Source organism: Colossoma macropomum, unplaced genomic scaffold (genome assembly GCF_904425465.1).
Source record: "Colossoma macropomum unplaced genomic scaffold, Colossoma_macropomum, whole genome shotgun sequence".
Lineage (NCBI taxonomy): Eukaryota > Metazoa > Chordata > Actinopteri > Characiformes > Serrasalmidae > Colossoma > Colossoma macropomum.
Genome location: NW_023494787.1, coordinates 47,955,640 through 47,976,782, shown reverse-complemented (window position 1 = coordinate 47,976,782; position 21,143 = coordinate 47,955,640). Strand labels below are relative to the sequence as shown.

At 37.8% G+C, this 21,143-nt stretch overlaps 1 protein-coding gene across 13 annotated transcripts in view; it reads left to right on the top strand.

Annotated features, from left to right (window-relative positions):
* Positions 1–21,143, top strand: part of pleca (plectin a) — a 215,074-nt gene that overhangs the window by 19,925 nt on the left and 174,006 nt on the right. For 4 of the 13 annotated variants that reach the window (XM_036567650.1, XM_036567641.1, XM_036567646.1 and 1 more), the window contains exon 1: positions 17,597–17,842. The exons of the other annotated variants lie outside the window; for them this stretch is intronic. In XM_036567650.1, coding sequence (XP_036423543.1) covers positions 17,758–17,842 — 85 coding nt within the window. In that variant the 5' untranslated portion in view covers positions 17,597–17,757. Of the gene's footprint in view, positions 1–17,596; positions 17,843–21,143 lie in introns of those variants that run through there. 13 annotated transcript variants of the gene reach the window in all.

Sequence of the window (21,143 nt, the reverse complement as noted above, 5' to 3'; positions counted from 1 at the left end):
CAACTATTTACATTCATATATCAGTTACAAATAATATAGTCTTTACACTTAATAGTTACGACTGGGGTTTTATTCTCCGCACCCACTTTACTGCTCAGACACACTCTCTTCATATTGTTACGTCCTGACCTAGACCAGGTCCTAACAACCCTTTTTGTGGACCATCCACAGCACCCATACAGTTTGGTGCATTATTGAATTAAGCAATAGAACATGAGAGGGAGTGTGTTATTTGTGATAACACACTCCTCGAGTGTTCTATTGCTTTTATACAACAGTTAAATAAATAAAGTAATAAATTAATAAACTGGGCCGTGAACGCGGCGTTTAATATGTTTTAATGTTCGCAGTTCCTTCACCAAATTATAGTTCCTTAACGAGCAGCTTGTTGCTACGTCAGAGTAACGAGCTCCGCTCACTCACTGCTCAGTCTGCTGTAAGCTTTGCCTTTTGAAGTACTGAGCCATAAAACTGCCGCAATATCAAGTTCAGCTCAGTTTTGTCAATTTTTGCTGGATCAATATTAATGTTGTTTTGTTCCAGCCAGTCTGTAAAGCATCTTACAGCCCATTTAGTTTGGCGAATGGTGTTGGGTTCATTTCTGGCTGATTCCAGGTTGTTTAGCTGTTCTTCTGTCACAGCTGCCGACTGAAAAGCTGCTCAGTGGTGACGGCAGTTTGGGAATTTAGTGTCGTCTCATCTTCAGAGTCTGACCAAATCGGCTGTCGGTCAAATATGATCTTAAAAGGATCCATTTTCAAGTAAGAAGTAAAAACGTTCAAATGGCTTGAGCGTCTCCTACAGCTGTCAAAGTCGTTGCTTAGCAACGGCGTCTCAGCGGAGTGATACAGTGTTTGTGAAAAAACCGTGATGGTATGGCAAAATATCAGCACGGTTAGAACACTTCTCAACCAATCAGCTTGCGTGGCCGGAACTAACTGTAGTATAAATACAGATATCAGTGTTGGAGACTTTTGCATGTAAATTCTGTCGTCCAGGTTGGTCATGTGCCTTCAGCGCTGTTAGCCCTTCCCTGACCATATGACCACATGCTGAAACAGGCCTGACTCAGCAGTTCTCTCTTTCACTCCCTCCCCTCCCTCTTTCCACCCTCCTCTATGTCAGCATGCTTGTGTCCCCTGCGTGCACATGCTTATGTGACACCACGCGCATTCAAGGTGTGGTCAGTGGCAGTGCTGCAATGTTGTGGTCTTATTGTCATAAATACAGCAGCTGGCCTGCAGCTTTCACTGACTAAAATGAAGATGCCACTGGCTAATGGGTTCAGGATTGATTATAGCTCCTCTGGGGTTGTAACGAATTAGCAGACAGTGCAGAATTTCCTCTGGATGTTTCAGGCAGATCAGGCTGCTGAAAGGACAAATAAGGTCATACTGCCCAGAACATCATCTGTAGCTCATACACTTCTTCAACACCAGAGTGTTGAACTCTTCCTGAAGGCCCTGGAGTGGCTTATAGATGAATATCAAATAAAAAACATCCCTTTTCAAAATGTTTAATTAAATTGCACTAATTTTTTTGTAAGAATTGAGATTCAGGCCTGATTTATTTTGGCCAGGAGGCTTGACCTCTGAACATAGTGTGCCAGTAAGTTGTGGGTGTGATGTCACAACACATGGACGTTTGGTTGCCTGTGATTTGTCTAACTCATCTACAGGCATTCCATGAACTCTTAATACGTTCAGTTTCCCCTCTGAAGACTTAAAACAACGTTAAACCAACAATGATGGTTCTTCTAGGGTTCTTTAGTAAAGACTGTGGTTCTATGTAGAACCATAAACACTCAAGCCCCTTTTGCATGCTTAAAAAGTTCTTTGCATAGTGAAGTGGTTCTTAAGATTTATGGAGAGTGTATTGTATAGGTCATCTATAAGTTCTTCTGTTGTTACAAGTGTGACATCGTAACAATAGTAGAACCCTATGCAACACATTCTCCATCAGTCTGAAGAACTGTTTTGTGAAGCAAAGTTCTTTTTAAACATGCAAACATGGGTCTTGAGTGTTCATGGTTCTATGTAGAATGACTGTCTTCACTAAAGAACCATCATTTTAAAGAACATTTTGTAAGAGTGTAGGCTATAATATGAAAAAAAGCAGCTTTTGCGATTTGAAAATTGCTATTTTGATATAAAACCGTTTGATCTTTCAGCCGTACGCTGTGCTGGTATCAGATTCAAAATAGGCATATATTTTTTGAAAAACAATATTTTTTTAGTTTATAACATTTGATATATTGTCTATACTATTTTCAACTAAATATAGGGTTTAAATGATTTGCACATCATTTGCATTTTGTTTTTATTTACATTTTGCACAGTGTCCCAACTTTTTTGGAAACGGGGTTGTGTTTTTTCTCCTGTAACTCTCAGATGAACTAGGGCTCTGTTATCAATCTTTGTGTGATATGTTGTGACTCTATGTTGAGCTGCTAGTGAGCAATGAAGGGAAGAAAGGGAGGCTTGAGGACCCCCTGCTGTGAAAACAGTTCACACCTCTCCACAAAGACGGCCGTGCTGAGATAAAACAGACAACTGCAGCTTTATTCATATCAAACAGTCCTGCACAGCATACTCAAATAATAGTGTTTAAATAGAGTAAAAACACTTTTATAAATATTAGACAATAGATTTTATTGCTCACTTACAAAAACAAAATATATTCCATAGAGTGCGTATACATGCACCTAGTAATCCGATCATAGTTGGATTTCTGCAGTTATCCGATTATTCAAATGGCCATGTAAACACCATACTGCGTTCTAGAAATCTGATTAAGAAATCCAATAAAGAGGCTGGATTTTAGTTCAGTAATCAGATTTCTCAGTGCATGTGAACTCTGATTTCTGTCGGGTTTCTCAGTCTGCGCATGAGCGAAAACAGACAGAGGTGTTGCAAAACACTGTTGGAGCAGCTCTGAAACCGAACACGAAATAAAGGATTTGAATATTCTTCATCTTCTAGATGATGAATGTTCATATTTTTAGGTAAAGTGGTGCGATGTTTAAAGCTGCAGCGTGAAGTTTGAGTTTTACATTATGTTTACATCACGTCTTCATCTGTGAGTTTGTTGGCTGGTTGCAAAGCAGAAATCTGATTACTGTGTGACTCATGCAGACCTGGAGTTTCCAGGTATCTGATTATCTGATTACTCAAGTGCATGTAAACGTGTTGAGCAGATTACTGACAAAATCTGATTTTCTGCAGTTCTCGGATTATTGAGTGCACGTAAATGCAGTCAGTGATTACATTAGCAGCAACTTCGCTAACATTTCCAGCTGCACGAGAACATCAGAAAAATTCCAGCAGCAGAACAGAATAAACGCACGACATGCTTTGACGACACCACTTCACTGTAAAACTCCGTCTCTTTTTTAATTATAGCTACGACTGACATGCCTTAAACAAAGTACATGTTCACAGATGTTCAGCTGGTGCAACTGGCTTCAGAATTCTAGCACTAGTGATTCAATCAGCCAAGATTGGAATTGGCAGATTTTGACTTTAAATATTAAAGCCATCTACCAGTTTATTATTTTTATTTTTGCAGATTTATGTTGAGGTTTAATTAAATAAATGATGTGAGCAGTGGTGGACAGTAACGAAGTAAATGTATTCATTACTGTACTTAAGTAGTTTTTTCCTGTATCTGTACTTTACTGAAGTTTTTCCATTTTGGCCGACTTTTTACTTTCACTCCACTTCATTTCGAAGTCAAATATCTTTTTACTCCACTACATTATGAGAAATCTGTAGTTCCTTTTGGCTTATTTGTGTATAAAAACGTAACATGTCAAAACAAAAGAAGTGCAAAGCAAGAACACCAATCAGGGCACAGCGCACTTTGTTTTGAGCTTGTTTTGACCTGTTGGACATACCGACCCAGTGTAAGTATATTCAACGGCAGTGCAGCAGCGTAAAATTTTGGGAGGCCTATTCCAACATAAATGATGGAACTAACCTAACTTTGTGTAAATAGACCACAATATAGAAATATGTACACATATGCAGTTGTGACTGACGTGTTTCTTTTTTCTGAATTCATACAAACATTATTTCATTTTATAGTAAATTTGTTTATGGTAATTTATGAACAGAGACCTACACATGCTATATAGTAAAGAAAAACTAATCTGTGAATCTGAGTTTAAAGCAAGTTTTTATTAAACTTAAACTTGTAACTAAGTTGCAAATAAATCTTAAACCGAAACTTTGCTTGTTCATAAAAAGTTATTTCAGAGCCATTCAGTTCTACCTAGACTGTCAGAAATAAAGGTTCTGTTCAGGCACGTTTTTCTTTCATTGAGGTACAAACAACGTAAATGTACCTCAAAGGTACAACAGTGGTTTTAAGGTCTGATTGTGAACCTTAAATAAGTTTTTCCAGGTGAAAAGTTCGTATTTGTACCTTTTCATAACCGAATGTTTTAAAACAGAACAATAAAATAAAAGTCCTGGAGACGAGACGGGGTGTGTGGAGTCAGTACAGCTTAGAACATATCATTTCAGTGGATTATGGTTCAGTTATGTTCCCTGACTAGATGTACCCTTGAGGGGGAACCACCCCAGTAACAAGAGGGGTCATGCCCCAGTGACAGTTTAGTACCTTTATTTCTGAGAGTGTAATGGAAATTCTTTGCCTTCAGTGTTTTGTGCTTTTGATTATTTTAATAGAAGATTAGGATCTAAGATTGGTTTACCAGGAGTGACACTGGAGTATTTTCACCTAAAATGAGTTAATGAAGCGAGTCTTGTTACAAAAATAGTAATAGGACATTAAAGTTATAATTAATCTTTCAGTACTTTCACTTTCGATACTTAAGTACATTTGAAGACAAATACTTTTGTACTTTTACTCAAGTGGAGGTCTAAAGGGAGGAACTTCTACTTTTACTGGAGTAATATTCTACTTTGGGTATCCCTACTTTAACTCAAGCACATGATTTGTGTACTTTGTCCACCACTGAATGTGAGGGAAGTAAATACTGTGATTGGTGCAACTCTAATTTGTATTAGAAGTGTAATCATTCCATCCTCTGTGTCTCACATTCATTACAACGTGACCAACACCTAAAGTCCTACTTAAGCCTTTTGCTGAGCTATTTTAGTGCCGTATCTGTCAGTGAAGGTCGTTGTGCTGTGCTTTATGGGTTACTAATGCTCTGCTGCCGGTGCAGAAAGCAGGGAAAGATGCTTTCGGAGTGAATTTTGCACTCTAGACTACCATCATGTGGTAAAAGGTTGATGGTGCTGAAGGAAAAGTAAGTCACCCACCTCAACCTTTACTGTGATTGAAACTGAAAGCGGCTTATCTGAATGGCTGTGTAATATGAATGGCCTTTAACCTCCTCAGCTGCTTTGCATTTTAGGCCTCTTTTCTCAGGGTGGACTCCAGTCTCCACACTGAAGACTCCAGGCTGTTCTAGGTCTTTTATGGGCCTGTGTGTGCGAGAATGCCTGGAATTTTGTCTGTGTCGTCCCGGAGGGAGAAAGAGTGATGGTTTTATGGCCCTCTGTACGAGTGCAATGTAGCTAAAAGACTGAGTTAGCAGAACGGTGGCGCAGAGTAGTTATAGCGTAGTTATTTTAGGGGAAAGCAGCCTGGGAAAAAAGACAGTGAAAACATGATGAGGGAAGTTTCTGCACTGAGAATATTAGGTGAATTTATCTTACCCTTATTGGCCATTGATGTAAGAGGTAATATTCATTTATGAATTAGAATGAAAATGATTTTCCTCTGGACGTTGCAGGCAGATCAGAATGTTGGACTTATTCAACAGCAGAGTTTTACAGGAATCTTTCAGCTTTGGTATAATGATAGTATATTAATCATATACATACAGAGAATGCCTGTTGGTTTATGTTCCAACGCAGATACTGACCTTCTTCAAACACCTTCTGTAAAATACAGAAACATGGAGAGACTCGTTCAGTTATTCTGCTTCTCAGTTCACCTTTTATTAGACAGTCAAGCTCAGAGCTCACTTTTAAGAAACATCTAAAAACGTCTCTTTTTAACTTGGCTTTTAATTAAGTCTGCGTCTCTTGGTATTTATCTTTTTACTTTGATCTGTCATTCTCTCATTCTCAGATAATTTAAAATGAATATTCATAGTTTCTTCTGTTACTGTTAAGTTTAATGACCTGCTTAAAGCACTTTGAGGTGCCGCCAGAATGAAAAGTGCTCTATAAATGAATTTTTCTTCTTCTTCTTCTTCTTCTTCTTCTTCTTATTATTATTATTATTATTATTATTATTATATAACAGTCAGGTGCTTAAAACATTTGCACAGCATAGGTATATTGATTTTCTAAGTGAAAATAAGTTTGTTGTACTAATGTGCCATTTTCCTGCAAATTAAATGCACAACTTCTAATTTTTGTGGACTTTAACATATTGAAAAAAATAAAACATAAAATGTGCTGAAACGTTTGCACAGGCAATTTTACGTTTTATATATTTCCTAATATGTCAAGTTTAGCAAATAAAAAGTAAACAATAAATGTACGGAAGTGTATTTTGTTTTATTTTCATTATATATATAATATAATTATAATATAAATATATATTATGACAGGGGTGTCATAATACTTAAGTAGTAAGTTAGTGTATGAGAGAGTTTTTGTGGATATTGTTTCACTCAGGTTCAAACTGTTAAAAAAAAGTATGTGTATACACACACAGACACACACACACACACACACACACACACACACATATACATATATATATATATGAGAGAGAGAGAGGTGCAATAATTCTGTAATTTCACCTTATTATTAAAGATGTTTCTGTATCTTTGTTTAGTCATATCACCTATATTTAAAAATAATAGAATATAATTCCAATTTTATCGGAATGAAAATAGTTATTGACATAAGTTTTGACTTTCTACATTTTTTCTGACCAATCAAATGCCATCTCAGAATGTGCTCATTTGCACATCAGTATCTTCACAGTTAAGTGACTTTTTTTTTTACTCTGCTACATTCTTTGTATAAAGCAAGGTATATTTTAAATATGTGACTCACTCATATGTAAAATGTGTTTTTGACAGTGTTTTGAGATGTATTGGTTGATGTAAATATAATGTGAGAATTTTAGAGGTTAGAGCTGTTTTGTCTGCTCCTGTATTACTACACACTGTTTTAAGTTCCAGAGTAGAACCAGTTCGAGGCTGTAACACAGTGCAGTGTTGAGAGGAGGAATGCACTGTTTGAGCACAAACACATCCAGGTTTCTCTCTGCACCGTCACCGACAGGCACCGAGGGCTGTAACCAGCTACTCCTTTTAGGTGGTAGCTGAGTAGGATGTCGTCTACGAGCTGAAACTGGCAGCTCGATGTTTCCTGTTGGATTGGTGTGTGAAAGCTTTAAGCTCAGACTGTGTTTTGGCTTTTCTAAAATAATACAGGTTGCAGTTAAACTAGAAATGAATGCTAAGTGCTACAATTATAGAATTTTACAGTAATTAAATGAAAGAAATATAATTACTTAGAGCTGCACTATGTACGTTTTTGGAGACCTCTCTGGTAGAAATGTGTAATTGCGTGCAATGTGCTCATTGTATTGTGGGCTGTGTTTTAGATCCCTTCCCCAAGCAGATGAATCTGAGTGAATTACCTTCTATTGTCAGTATATCTTAATCGGTATTATATTCATTTTAAGTTCATTTTAAACCTAAACGTTGAGCCGGACCTTCTTTTGTAACCTGTGCGTGATGTTAATGCGTAAAGGTGTACGATGTCATGTGAAAAATTCCTGATCCGACACCTCCGATTTTGAAATCGTTATTCCGGGTGTTACAGGGCAACTTGAGACTTCAAAAGCATTCAATAGTTTAAATTATACAAGTTTATTATATGCTGTAGGGCTGTCAATCAGTTCAACAACTCATCCTGTTTGATCAGCCTGCGCTACTGCAGATGCTCAAAGGGAAAGCCTGAAAATGCGTTAATAACATAAACAATTGAGTTGATCACGTTAACCCATTATTAATAGCTTAACCTAGACAGACTAACAATAAATATGTTAAAATCAAACAAAAAAGTAAATTCCTTTATTCAGAAAGAGACTTGTGAAAAACTCTACACACACACACACACACACACACACACACACACACACACACACACTATCTAAGCCGCTTATACTTCTGGGTCACAGGGGGAGCTGGAACCTAAGAAAAATGTATGTTTTATATACAACCCCATTTCCAAAAAAGTTGGGATGCTGTGCAAAATGTAAATAAAAACAAAATGCAATGATATACAAATCATTTAAACCCTATATTTCATTGATAGTAGAACAAAGCCAACATATCGAGTGTTGAAACTGAGAAGTTGTATTGTTTTTTGAAAAATCTATGCAAATTTTGAATTTGATGCCAACAACATGTTCCAAAAAAGTTGGGACGGGGGCAACAAAAGGCTGGTAAAGTCTTGTAATGCTAAAAAAAAAAACCACCTGATGGTTGATTGGCAACTTCTCAGAGAGTCTTTCAGAAGTAAAGATGAGGAGGGGTTCACCACTCTCTGAAAGACTGCACCATCAAATAGTGCAATGATTCAAGAAAAACGTAAAATAGCAAAGAACTTCTGCTTTGTGTCCTGTGGTCTGACGAATCAACCATCAAGAATCAAGACCACTCAGCTTGTTATCAGTGCACATTTAAAAGCCAGTATGCATGATGGTATAGGGTTCATTAGTGCACATGGCATGGGTGACGTGCACATCTGTGAAGGCACCATTAATGCTGAATTATATATATATATATATATATATATATATATATATATATATATATATATATATATATATATATATATATATATGTATATATATATGTTTTGGCAACATATGCTGCCATCCAGACGACGTCTTTTTCAGGGAAGGCCTTGATTATTTCAGCAAGACAATGACAAACCACATTCTACATGAATTACAACAGCATTGCTCTGTATTAAAAGAGTCCGGGTGCTAAACTGAAACATTTGTTGCATTATGAAATGAAAAATATGACAAAGGAGACTTCAAACTGTTGAGCAGCTGAAATCCTGTGTTAAGCAAGAACGGGAAAACACATCACTTTCAAAACGACAACAGTGTCTCCTCAGTTCCCAAACACTCACAGAGTGCTGTTAAAAGAGGAGGTGATGAAACACAGTGGTAAACAGGCCCCCGTCCCAACTTTTTTGGAGCGTGTTGTTGGCATCAAATTCAAAATGGGCATATATATTTTTCAAAGAACAATAAGATTTCTCAGTTTCAACACCTGATATGTTGTCTTTGTAGTATTTTCCTTTAAAAATATGGTTCGCATGATTTGCACATCATTGCATTTTATTTTTATTTGCATTCTGCACAGCGTCCCAACTTATTTATACAACTTAGTTATATAAAGTACAAGTTGAGCCAATATGAGTAAATGTAACTGGCTACTATCGCTGGACAGGAAACGGTGTGAAACTTTATCTGTGAATCAGAATAGCAGCTGGTATTTGCAGACTGTTGGCTTTACACTCCAGCTATATTCGTCTGGTAGCTTCTATTAATCATTTTAGTCCGGCTTTCCTTATGACCAGTCATAGTGGCCCCTTTTAATAGCAATGATATTTTACACCAGTAAAATATCACGAGCCCTGCACTCAGTGTTTTCCCTGCTCGCGTCTCAGTCATCGGCTAATTTAAATATTTTAAATAATAATCCATTTAAAGTCAGTGTGGAAGGGAAATCATAATGCATTCTAATTCTGTGTTGTGATGTATGTGAGAGAAACATGGGGTCATGGAGGGTCTCTGAGCTAGTCGAGTGTTTTCTCTTCATGATAGCCGGGGATGAGAGGGGGAGGTGAATCATGATATTTTTGGTTAGTATTATTTGTCCCTGCGCGCTGGTGCTTGGTGATGTCATCAAAAATCAGAAGACCTTTTAGCGGCAAAAGTAACATTTTAAAAGGAAGATTATGTTAAAACAATAATGTTGTCCTTTGAATGATATGATGAATTGTGCTGTAATAGGACCAGGGACATGAACTAACAACATAAGGGGTCAAAAACACTAAAATATACAAAGGAGGGGTGCACTATGACCATTTTTGTGCAAAAGTCTGGTCACCCTTGGTCAAATTATGTGTTGTTGATTTTCTAAGTGAAAATAAATTTACACATCTTCTACAGAAAACGCACTTCTGCACATTTTAATATGCAATCACTCTTTTTCTGCTGAATTAATCAGATTAAAACACGGCCCGTGTACAAGTTATGGCACATTTTTATATTCCTTGTTTTATTTTATTTCGATATGTTAAAGGTGGATTCCAAACATTTTTGCAAAATTCTATTATTGAGAGTCATTCAGAGTGGTTTGGTGTGAGATGGTTGATTGTAGAGACTCAGATTGCATTACAGTGGTGGTGATAGGAACCAGGGGTCGCCATGACTACAACACGAGTCTTATGAGTTTTATATGGAATGTTGATGGTAAAATAGTAGAAAATCTGAAAAATAAGTTTTCTTTGGGCACTATTTTGTATAACACTCTGTGTGTATCCTTCCACCATGAATATATTAAAAAAAATTTTAGGCCAAAACATTGTCTGAGTAAAACAATGTCTCAGAGACCAGGCAGTGAATTCACAACCATTTCATGTAGTAACTTTCTGTGAGGGAGCTTTTAGAGGTGGACGTCTGGTTTCTATCACCACCACTGTGAACAATTCTGACTCAGTATATTTCTCTAGAACAGAGCGTTTCACACCAAACCACTCTGAGTGACTCTGTTTACATCTTACAGTTGAATTAACCCCTTAAACCGCTTAAATGGCCGAGTTGTATTACACACTTCTATAACCTAAGAATAGCTCAACCAGTTTGTATTGAAGTGCCTGTAATTACTGAATAATAAGCCTTAGTGTGTTATAAGCCTGGGATTTTAAGGGGTTAAGCAGAATTATTAAATGATGGAATTCCCCTTTAAGCAATTAAACAACGAATGCCATATTTGTGTTGTTTGTACAGCATGTGTAAACGTAATTTGACTGAGGCTGTTTTGCATATGTTTTGCTGTTTAGACATCTTGATAATTGTTCTCTTTTTAGTGCGGACAAACAGCAAGAACAATTCACGTCTAGTCACTTATTCTCTCTCTGCAATAATTGCACTTTTCCTTGCAACTGTGCCGCATTTGGTCATTGTGCCCATATTAGAGGTGTTGAGGTAATGGTTAATAGGTTATTATTGTAATTTGAGGGGAAAAGTTTGGTTTGCCACGTCTAAGGCAAGCAAGAAAATGGTTTAATGCTGTAAATTGACTCTAAGGCCAGTAAAAAAATACATAACATCAGAATAAAAACAATCCTAAACAGAGTAAAACACAAGATTTGTTCAGTTCCATCAGCAGCACCTGATTTAATTAAATGAAAGATTGATTAGATAAACTAGGTGTTGGATGGTAACTGTAAATACTGGGATTATTCAGTGTATTGCTATTCGTTTATTTGTATTTATTCCAATGTGTTTATTTTTAACAAACAGATTTTTTCTACCCAGATAAATAGCTTTACATGTCATTGTCTCAGACGCCTTATACCCAGCACTGTGTCTCCTAACTTTGTTGTGAGCTTTCACATGACTCTGTGCCAGTGAAGTTATGATTAGCATGGAAATATTTCTTGCTGCTCGTATAACTGGCATGTTGGATTGATAAGGCCCAGTTGCTCCTCACCATCACATAGGAGTATTAATAGATACGATATGTCTACTGACCATCTTAGAAAAACAAGCACTGTTCTGGTGTTTGGTGGTGTTTTATGCAGGCCCATGGCCAAGTTAGATTCCAAATGTTTTACTTTCAGTCACCACATGGTGTCAGCAGCCCAAACAAATGTCTTCATCCTCCTGGAGACTTTCTCACGGCAAGAAATGTGGTTTAGATTTAACGCTCACTGCTTCCTGGCTGCTTTCGCAGTAGCTGAATTCCAGAGCTCCATGTACCTGAGCTTTTCACGTCCCTCACCTTTAAAAGTCAGCTTGTTCTGGGTTGCTTTAAGCTGCAGTGGCTCTAATGAGGCTGTTTGGTCCTGATTTATTGCTGAAAGTCTAGCACTGTGTTTGTAAACGCCAGCCTTAGTTTATCAAACTCTTTTGACCTGGCGAGTATCCGTTGCGTCTTACAGGCTAAGAGGCCACTTTTGCGTCCATATACATTTCATATACAAAGCTGTTTTTTTTAAGCATAGCTGCTTTAAAGTAGGCCTGTAGTTATTAGTTGGTAAAGATGATTTGCTTTCATCAGTGTTTATTATGAGAAATGTTCTTGCATTGTTTATTAAAAAACAAAAAAAATGTTCTAATGCTCTGTAATATTCATACAATGAAATGTGCTCAATCTGACACTGTAATACACTTCAGGAAGTGTAGGGGGCGATATGACTTCTATTTTTATTTAAAAAGCACTGTATAATGTTCATATGATCCACACAGTCACTCTGACAGACTGTAATACACTACAGGAAGTGTAGGGGGCGATATGACTTCTACTGTTTCATTTAAAAAGCCTCTATAATGTCCATATGATCCACACAGTCACTCTGACAGACTGTAATACACTACAGGAAGTGTAGGGGGCGATATGGCTTCTACTGTTTCATTTAAAAAGCTATATAATGTTCATATGATCCACACAGCCATTCTGACAGACTGTAATACACTACAGGAAGTGTAGGGGGCGATATGGCCTCTATTGTTGCATTTAAAAAGCCTCTATAATGTTCATATGATCCACACAGTCACTCTGACAGACTGTAATACACTACAGGAAGTGTAGGGGGCGACATGGCTTCTACTGTTTCATTTAAAAAGCCTCTATAATGTTCATATGATCCACACAGTCACTCTGACAGACTGTAATACACTACAGGAAGTGTAGGGGGCGATATACTTTTGTTTATTTCAAAAAGCACTCTGAAATGCTTTATAATGTTCCTAAATTTTTTATTGAAGTACCCATAGATATACATACCTAGATGCTGTGTTTGGTCCAGACAGCACGTCATCAGTGCTGCCATTTTAAAGGTGGTCAACATCGCTGCTGGACAGCATTCAGTACCATTACAGAGCAGCAGTTTAAGAAAGATACTGTCTAAAATTACACTATTTCAAGAATAAAGCGGGATAGGATTATATAATGGAGGGAACGCAGTGATCCCCGCTCATGTTTGTGTGATTCGTATTGTCTGTGTGATGTTTGTGTAGATATGGCCGTGTGGTTAATGTGGCACAGAGAACCTGTTGATGTGATTGTTTTTCCTCTGGTTTTATATTAAGCTCATTTCGTTTAATAGTCTATAAAGGGGATCTTAACCTTATGTAGTAGTTATTTACAATGATCCTTAATGCTTTGTAACTCGGTAAGTTATAGCATTCCATAATCTGTGTAGATATTTGTAATAGATTAATGTTAGCACCTTCTTACATGAAGCTGAAGTTAGCTTCTTATTTGCCAGCTTCTTGTTTGAATTTTCCCGTTCCACCTCAAATGGTGCATCAGCCAGCTTCTTGTACCAGAAAGTGACCGCTGCACCATTTAAGGTGGAACGGGAAAAGTCGAACAAGAGGCTGAAGAATAGGAAGCCAACTTCAGCTCCGTCCATCTGCGTATTAAGATTAGAAGTGATTCACACATTGATGGATTTGCTGATTGTGTTTCTACCGGAGCGCTAAACTCACGTCAGGTGCAGACTGAATACTTTCCTGCTGGTCCGGACGGCTAATTAGCACGATCAGTTATTAAAGTAATAAAAGCTACCGAGAGCGGTCCAGGCACGTCGATTAATCTCTGTCTGAGGATTATAACAAAATTAAAACAAAACAAGATTATAACAAAACAAATTTGGTGCACCAAAATTTGGTGAAAATTTGGCGTAACACCAAATTTGGTGAAAATCGGTTACGTAATAAGGAAGTTAATCCTGAGACTAATCATTTCTCAATACAAGTTAATTTGTTCGCAAGTGGATCTTGACCTCTCCAACATGGCGGATGCGCAGACGTATAGAGAACAACAGACAACGCGGCATCTAGATACGTATATCCATGGAAGTACCTCTCTAAAGTACTGAGAGACTCTGAAGGTTGTCTGATAGCATGAATGGAGTCTTGTGTGAGATTAATCGCTCACACAGTGGCTGCTTTTACCCCATGCTTGGTGAGAATTTTCCAGTTCTGAGCACTCACACATATATAAAGCTGGACTGAGTTCTTGTGAGATGTTTCACAGGGAGCCTCCAGAAAGGGCACGGCAGCTGTGGGAGGAACTGCTTCATTTTTCCAGCAGTCTGTTCTCTGCTGCTTCACACATTTGCTAAATGAGGACTGTGTATTTTGACATTATGACTTTTACAGTGTAGTCCTCTGGGCAGTAACTGTTCCACTGGCAGTAGATAGACAGCTCCTGAGGTGCGTGGCAGCTCTGAGCAGACATGTGGCATTGTTTGATAATTCGGAATGCTGCAATATTAGTCACATATGGTACCATTTATCAGGAACCTTTGAAATACGGCCACTACTTTTTAGTCAAATAAGCAGCAGTTTCACCAGTTTTTTTCAGAGGCCAGAACAGCTCTGCTTTCACAGGCTCCCACTCTGACACTCTGACTGTGTACAAAAAAATCCTCCACCATTAGCTTGATGCTAACACACAATGGAAAATCTGATTAACGGGCTAGCAGAAACATTATGACTGCAGGTGTCTTAATAAACACAGGTTACTAATAAGGTTTACGGTTTAATAAGCAGCTGAATCATTCAGAGTATATGTATTTTAAAAAAATCTAGTAATTAATAAATATATAGTAGTTCATAGTAGGTATTGAATAGAACTAGGGGTTCAGTACTAATTTAGGCCAGTAACCAGTAAGTAACTAGCTGCTGTTTGAGATGTTGACATTAATATGACTAGTGTAGAATGCTTTGACAGACACAGTACAAAAGCCAAAAGTATTTGGACACCCAAACCATATGTGTGTGCTGATTTCATGCCAAAACCATGGACATTTGTATGGAATTTGTCCCCTCTTTGTTGCAGCAACAGCTTCTATTCTTCTGGGAACAGTAGATTTTCAACATTACTGAGGTTAGGCACTGATGTTGGGTGAGGAGGCCTGGCTCACAGTCAGTTTCAGTTAATGCCAAAGGCCAGTCAAGTTCTTCCACACCAAATTTGGCAAATCACATCTTGATGGGCTTTGTTTTGTCTGCAGGAGCATTGTCAAGCTTTAAAAGGGAATAGCCTTCCCCAAACGGTTCCATAAAGTTGGAAGCATCCACTTTTTGAAACTTTTCACTGATTGATTTTTCTCTTTACCGAAACTAATGAACCACAAAACATGAAAAAAACAACTGCAGCCCATTATTCCTCCACCACCAAACTTTATCATTGGCACCTTGTATTCGGGAAAGTAGGGTTCTCCTGTTTCCCCCAAAACTCAAACTCATTAGTTATTAACAAAAACGTGAATTAAATAGTTACTAAATAATTCATAGTAGTTACTGAGTATTAAGTCTTAAACTGAATAATAATAAGTCAAGGCTTCAGTCGGTTAATTTAGCCGTGTAAGAGTAACTAACCAGCTGCTTGGAATAATGAACCCTCAGATAGATATAATGAGACTTGAGGATCTATTATAATCTGTACACTGTTACAGCTCAGTATGATCCACTGTATTGCATTATAGTCTTGCATTATATTGCAGTTTTACCTTTCGCTTGTGTCAAAAGGTCAAATGTTTATGTTCATTCAAAGATGGTGACTTTTTTTAATGATTAGTCATATTTAAGGTATTAATAAAAGTATTGTTTCTCTGTTCTCTCTCTCAGAACTTCTCTCACAGCTTCCTATTAAGAAGCGTCCAGTTAGTCGGAGCAAACTAGGAAATACTGGATTCGGGTTATTATTCAGTCATATTTGCTAGCTGCAGTCATTAAAGACAGTGTTTTGATAATTTCCTTGAATTGAGATTGGACTTGGAACAATGAGGGCAGTGTTTTCTGTGTGCTCTGGTTGTCTGATGAGTAATGGTCACATTTATCTACTGAATTAGTAGCCAGTGCTACTTACGTAAGCGCTGGACGGAATCACTGCAGTCTGTTGAATAGTGTGAAATGTGTTGTTCTTGTAGACTTTCTGTAACTCCTTTACTCTCACTCAGTGGGGTGTGGTGGCTTGAATTAAGTAGACCAGCTCCTTTGGTTTTGGTAAAAGCTAATACTCAACGTTTCAACATCGGTTTGGGCCTGTACTCAATATCGATATCAGCCGATTCTCAAGGTTTTAACTTCAGTATCAGTCGCTACTCAGGGTTTCAATATCAATGTCAGTATCAGCCGATACTTAAGGTTTCAACAGAGGTGTTGTCCTTTACTCTGGGTGTCATTATAGATTTCAGTATAGGATGACACTCAATGTTTCAATATTAGTATTAAAAGAAAGTGCCTCTGACTCGATGTGCTGCACATCCAGTCTTTTTTATTCATTTATTTTTTGGGGTAATTGATAAGTACATATTATGTAGACTCTTATGTGAATCTTTGGTGGTGATGGGAACCAGACGACTGAATGTAAAAACCATGAAATGGTTATGATAATACTGCCTGATGTCTGAGACATTGTTTTATGATTGTTTTTTTTTGGTGGTGGTGAAGAGGTACGTGCTGATACTTTGTAGTTCTACAGTTACAGACTGTAGTCCATCTGTTTCTCTGCATACTTTGTTGGCCCCCTTTTACCCTGTTCTTCAGTGGTCAGGACCCCCACAGGACCCTCACAGAGCAGGTATTATTTGGGTGGTGGATCATTCTCAGCATTCCAGTAACACTGACGTGGTGGTGGTGTGTTAGTGTGTGTTGCGCTGGTCTGAGTTGATCAGACACAGCAGTGCTGCTGGAGTTTTTAAACACCTCAGTGTCACTGCTGGACTGAGAATAGTCCACCAACCAAAAATATCCAGCCAACAGCGTCCTGTGGGCAGCGTCTTGTGACCACTGATGAAGGACTAGAGGATGACCAGCACAAACTGTGCAGCAGCAGATGAGCTATCGTATCTGACTTTCCATCTACAAGGTGGACTGACAAGGTAGGAGCATCTAGTAAAGTGGACAGTGAGTGGACACAGTGTTTAAAACTCCAGCAGCACTGCTGTGTCTGATCCACTTGTACCAGCACAACACACACTAACAAACCACCACCCTGACCATTGAAGAACAGGGTAACAAAGTATGCAGAGAAACAGATGGACTACAGTCTGTAACTGTAGAACTACAAAGTGCTCTTATGGTCAGTGTTATGTGTTTTTCTAATGACACCAGTGAGGTTACTGACTGGCCTTACCAGAGCTGCTGTTCTTAGAAATCAGTTCAGTGCTGAGACTCGGTGTCTGTGGGCCTTTAAGAGGAGGGACTGTGTGTGTTTGTGTGTGTGTGGGTTGGTATTTCTCAAGCTTAGGAGGGGAGTGGTCCTGGTGGTCTGGACTGAGAGCCAATACTGTGGAAGGCAACATACACACACACACACACACACACACAGTGTCTTGAGTGAGTGAGACATACGCACACACACGCGTGCACGCTGCTCGGCTCTGACAGCACACTCGTCTGGGAGGGACGCCTGACAGGGAGAGGAGAAAAGAAAGAGAGAACTGAAAAGAAAAGTGAAGCAATCTGCGCTGATCTGACCCCGAGGCCATGTACAATCCGGCCAGTTTGCATCTGCGCGTGGACGAGCAGGACTTTGTGCAAGCCTACGAGAACGTCAGGGAGAAATACAAAGGTACCGCATCTGCTAACTACTGTCAGGAGCCACATGTGAGCGTGTGCCAGCAGCAGTCTGGTGTTAAGTAGTTCCATATTGGATGGCACAGATGGATCTAGCAGAACAGCCTCATTGCAGGACCATAGCAGTATTTCACTGCATGGCACAGATTGAGTTGCATGTGTCACATTTATTGACTAACGGAGACTAAAAGAAGCTAAGATGTGATGAATTTCAGCTGAATCAGTGTCAGATTGATATGTGGAGTATGCAGTATATCACATGAATGTATATCTTTATGCTGAATAATATTTCCAATAACAAACCTTAACTGTTTAATTTGAACCCCATAAGCTCTGAGAGTCTGTATGTGGACCCACTCTTCAGTTCCTCACTCTACAGCACTTTAAATCTATAGTGGGTACTCAGTAATTCATAGTACTTGCTGATTAATTCATATTAATAACTCAGTAATTCACAGTATTTACTGACTGTCATAATAGATGCTGAATAAAACGTAGTAAATACTGAATAATCCACTGAATAACTAAAGTTACTGAACAATGTAGAACAGTTACTTAATCATTTGTAGTAGTTAATGAATAATTCATAGTAGATGCTGAATAATACGTAGTAAGTACTGAATAATTCAACATGTTTACCGAATCATTGATACCAGACACTGAATAATTTATAGTTATTACTGAATAATTGACAGTAATTACTTTATAGTTTATAAGAGATGCTGAATAATTCCTAGTAGTTACTGAATAATTCGTAATAGATGCTGAATAATACATAGTAATTAATGAGTAATTCATAGTATTCATTGAATAATTAAATTTAATGGACAATGTAGAACAGTTTCTTGATCATTTATAGTAGGTACTGAATATTTCATAATAGATGCTGAATAATATGTAGTAATTACTGAATCATTCATAATAGACATTGAATAATTCATAGTAATTAGTGAATAATTTACAGCGATTACTTAATAATTCATAATAGATGCTGAATAATTCATAGAAGTCACTGGATAATTCATAGCAATTATTAAATAATTCTTAATACTAATAATTCATAGTTGGTACTGAATAGTTTAGAGCAGTTTCTGAATAATGCACAGTAGTTACTTAATAATTCAAAATAGATTCTGAGTACTTCGTAATAGACACTGAATAAGATGTAATAGGTGCTGAATAATTCATAGTACATACTAAATTATTCATAGTAATTATTTAATAAGATATAATAGATGCTGAATAATTCATAGTAGGTACTGAATTATTCATAGTAATTATTTAATAAGACATAATAGATGCTGAATAGTTCATATAGGTACTGAAATATTCATAGTAATTATTTAATAAGACATAATAGATGCTGAATAGTTCATATAGGTACTGAAATATTCATAGTAATTATTTAATAAGACATAATAGATGCTGAATAATTCATAGTAGGTACTGAATTATTCATAGTAATTATTTAATAAGACATAATAGATGCTGAATAATTCATAGTAGGTACTGAATTATTCATAGTAATTATTTAATAAGACATAATAGATGCTGAATAATTCATAGTAGGTACTGAATTATTCATAGTAATTGTTTAATAATATATGATGGATGCTGGATAGTTCATAGTGCTTACTGAATAATTCTTATTAGTTGCTAAATAGTTCATAATAGACACTGAATAAAAAGTCCTAAAATTAATAACTGAATAATAAGCCTGAGGTTTGTGGGTTAAAAGTGCTAAAAAAAACCCACGTAAATAATACATCACGCCATTACTGAGCATTTTAAACACTTTTGTGAGGTCATAAAAACTTCATTAGAAGTTTTGAACCACTTTATCATCATCGTCACAGCATCTCTTCCAAAATCACTGCTTTATGTAAGTGAAGCAAACTGTTTCTCCATACATGAACAATCCCTATAGAGTGTTTAAATAAAATGTGTGGGGGTGATAGGTCTTCTCAGTGTTACTAAGCCATTAGTAGGCAGCCATTAATCTTCACAGCAGCCTAAGCTGATCATCTACAGTGATGTAATTACTGGTAAATGGTCCTCAGAGTCAGTGTCCAGCCGTCTTGTCCCACAGTGCTGTTCCTGCATGGGAGCCGACGAGAGGGCTATAAATATCGGCCCAGTTTGTGATCACAGACTGGATCTCCACTCGGTGTATTCTTATGCAGAGGAGCATGTGGGCCTTTAGTGTACCACACTTATATGTGGAGACCAGAGTTTTTGCTGAGACTCGACTTAAACATATATAGTGTAGTGAAACATCATTTATGGATCTTGGTATTGTGTAGTGAGTAACACCTCTGCCTTCTGTGCTTTAGACTGGGGTTCAATCCCCCAGCCTGGGTAAGCACCCTGCACTATACCAATAAGAGTCCTTGGGCTAGACTCCTAACACTACCTTCACTTGCCTGTGAAAAATGATCAAAGTGTAAGTCGCTCTGAATTTCGTGTCTGTCAAATACCATAAATGTAAGTGTCTTACTTGCTTCTGTCTGCAGACGCACTCATTTACTATATTATTATTCACAACATTATTAATGACTATTTATTCCAGCTTCCATTCTTTTCAGGAGACCGACTTTCAGTTTCTTTCAGAAATCTGCAGACACACCTCCAAAGTTGAGTCTTAGAAGCTGGTTGATCATTTCCTGAAGTAATCAAACACATTCAGTGATGTTGAGGTCTGGACCCTGGGGTGGTCAGTCCATTGCTCGGCTTCTTTGTTTGATGTGTCCGTCTCCTTTTCTCAGTGAGGTTCTTCTTGACAGCTACACATCCTTTCAGACCCACAGCGCTGAGTCGTCTTCTCACAGTGGATGGATGTGGATTGTTTCAGATCTGAAGCAGCTTATTTTCTCCTCTCTCTCAAAGATGAAAGCTTTAAGTGCTGTTAATCTGATGGGGGGGCAGTTTTGGTGGTCTACCAGGTGTTGAATGGTCTTTAGGAGTCCTTTTGTCTAAAGAAAAAGATACCTCAGTGGCTGACTGTGCACATCTCGTCCTGTTGAATGTGTAGTGCTCCGTTCTTTTCCTGTAGGGTTCCTCCTGCTTGGGTCACAGGGTGCCACATTCCTAAATCTCTGGCTTTGGCACTAGTGCGAGTGTTCCATGTCCTACTGAGATTCTCTTCTCATCTGAGCTCCTTTCAACCCTCTCACTGCTGTAAATAGGTGGGAAAGTGTTTCAAAATAGCATCATTTAGATGTGGCGCTGGGAACGCTGTTAACATCAGAGATAGTGTGTTTTATTTTAACCTGAGGAGTCCAGAGGTATTGTAGATA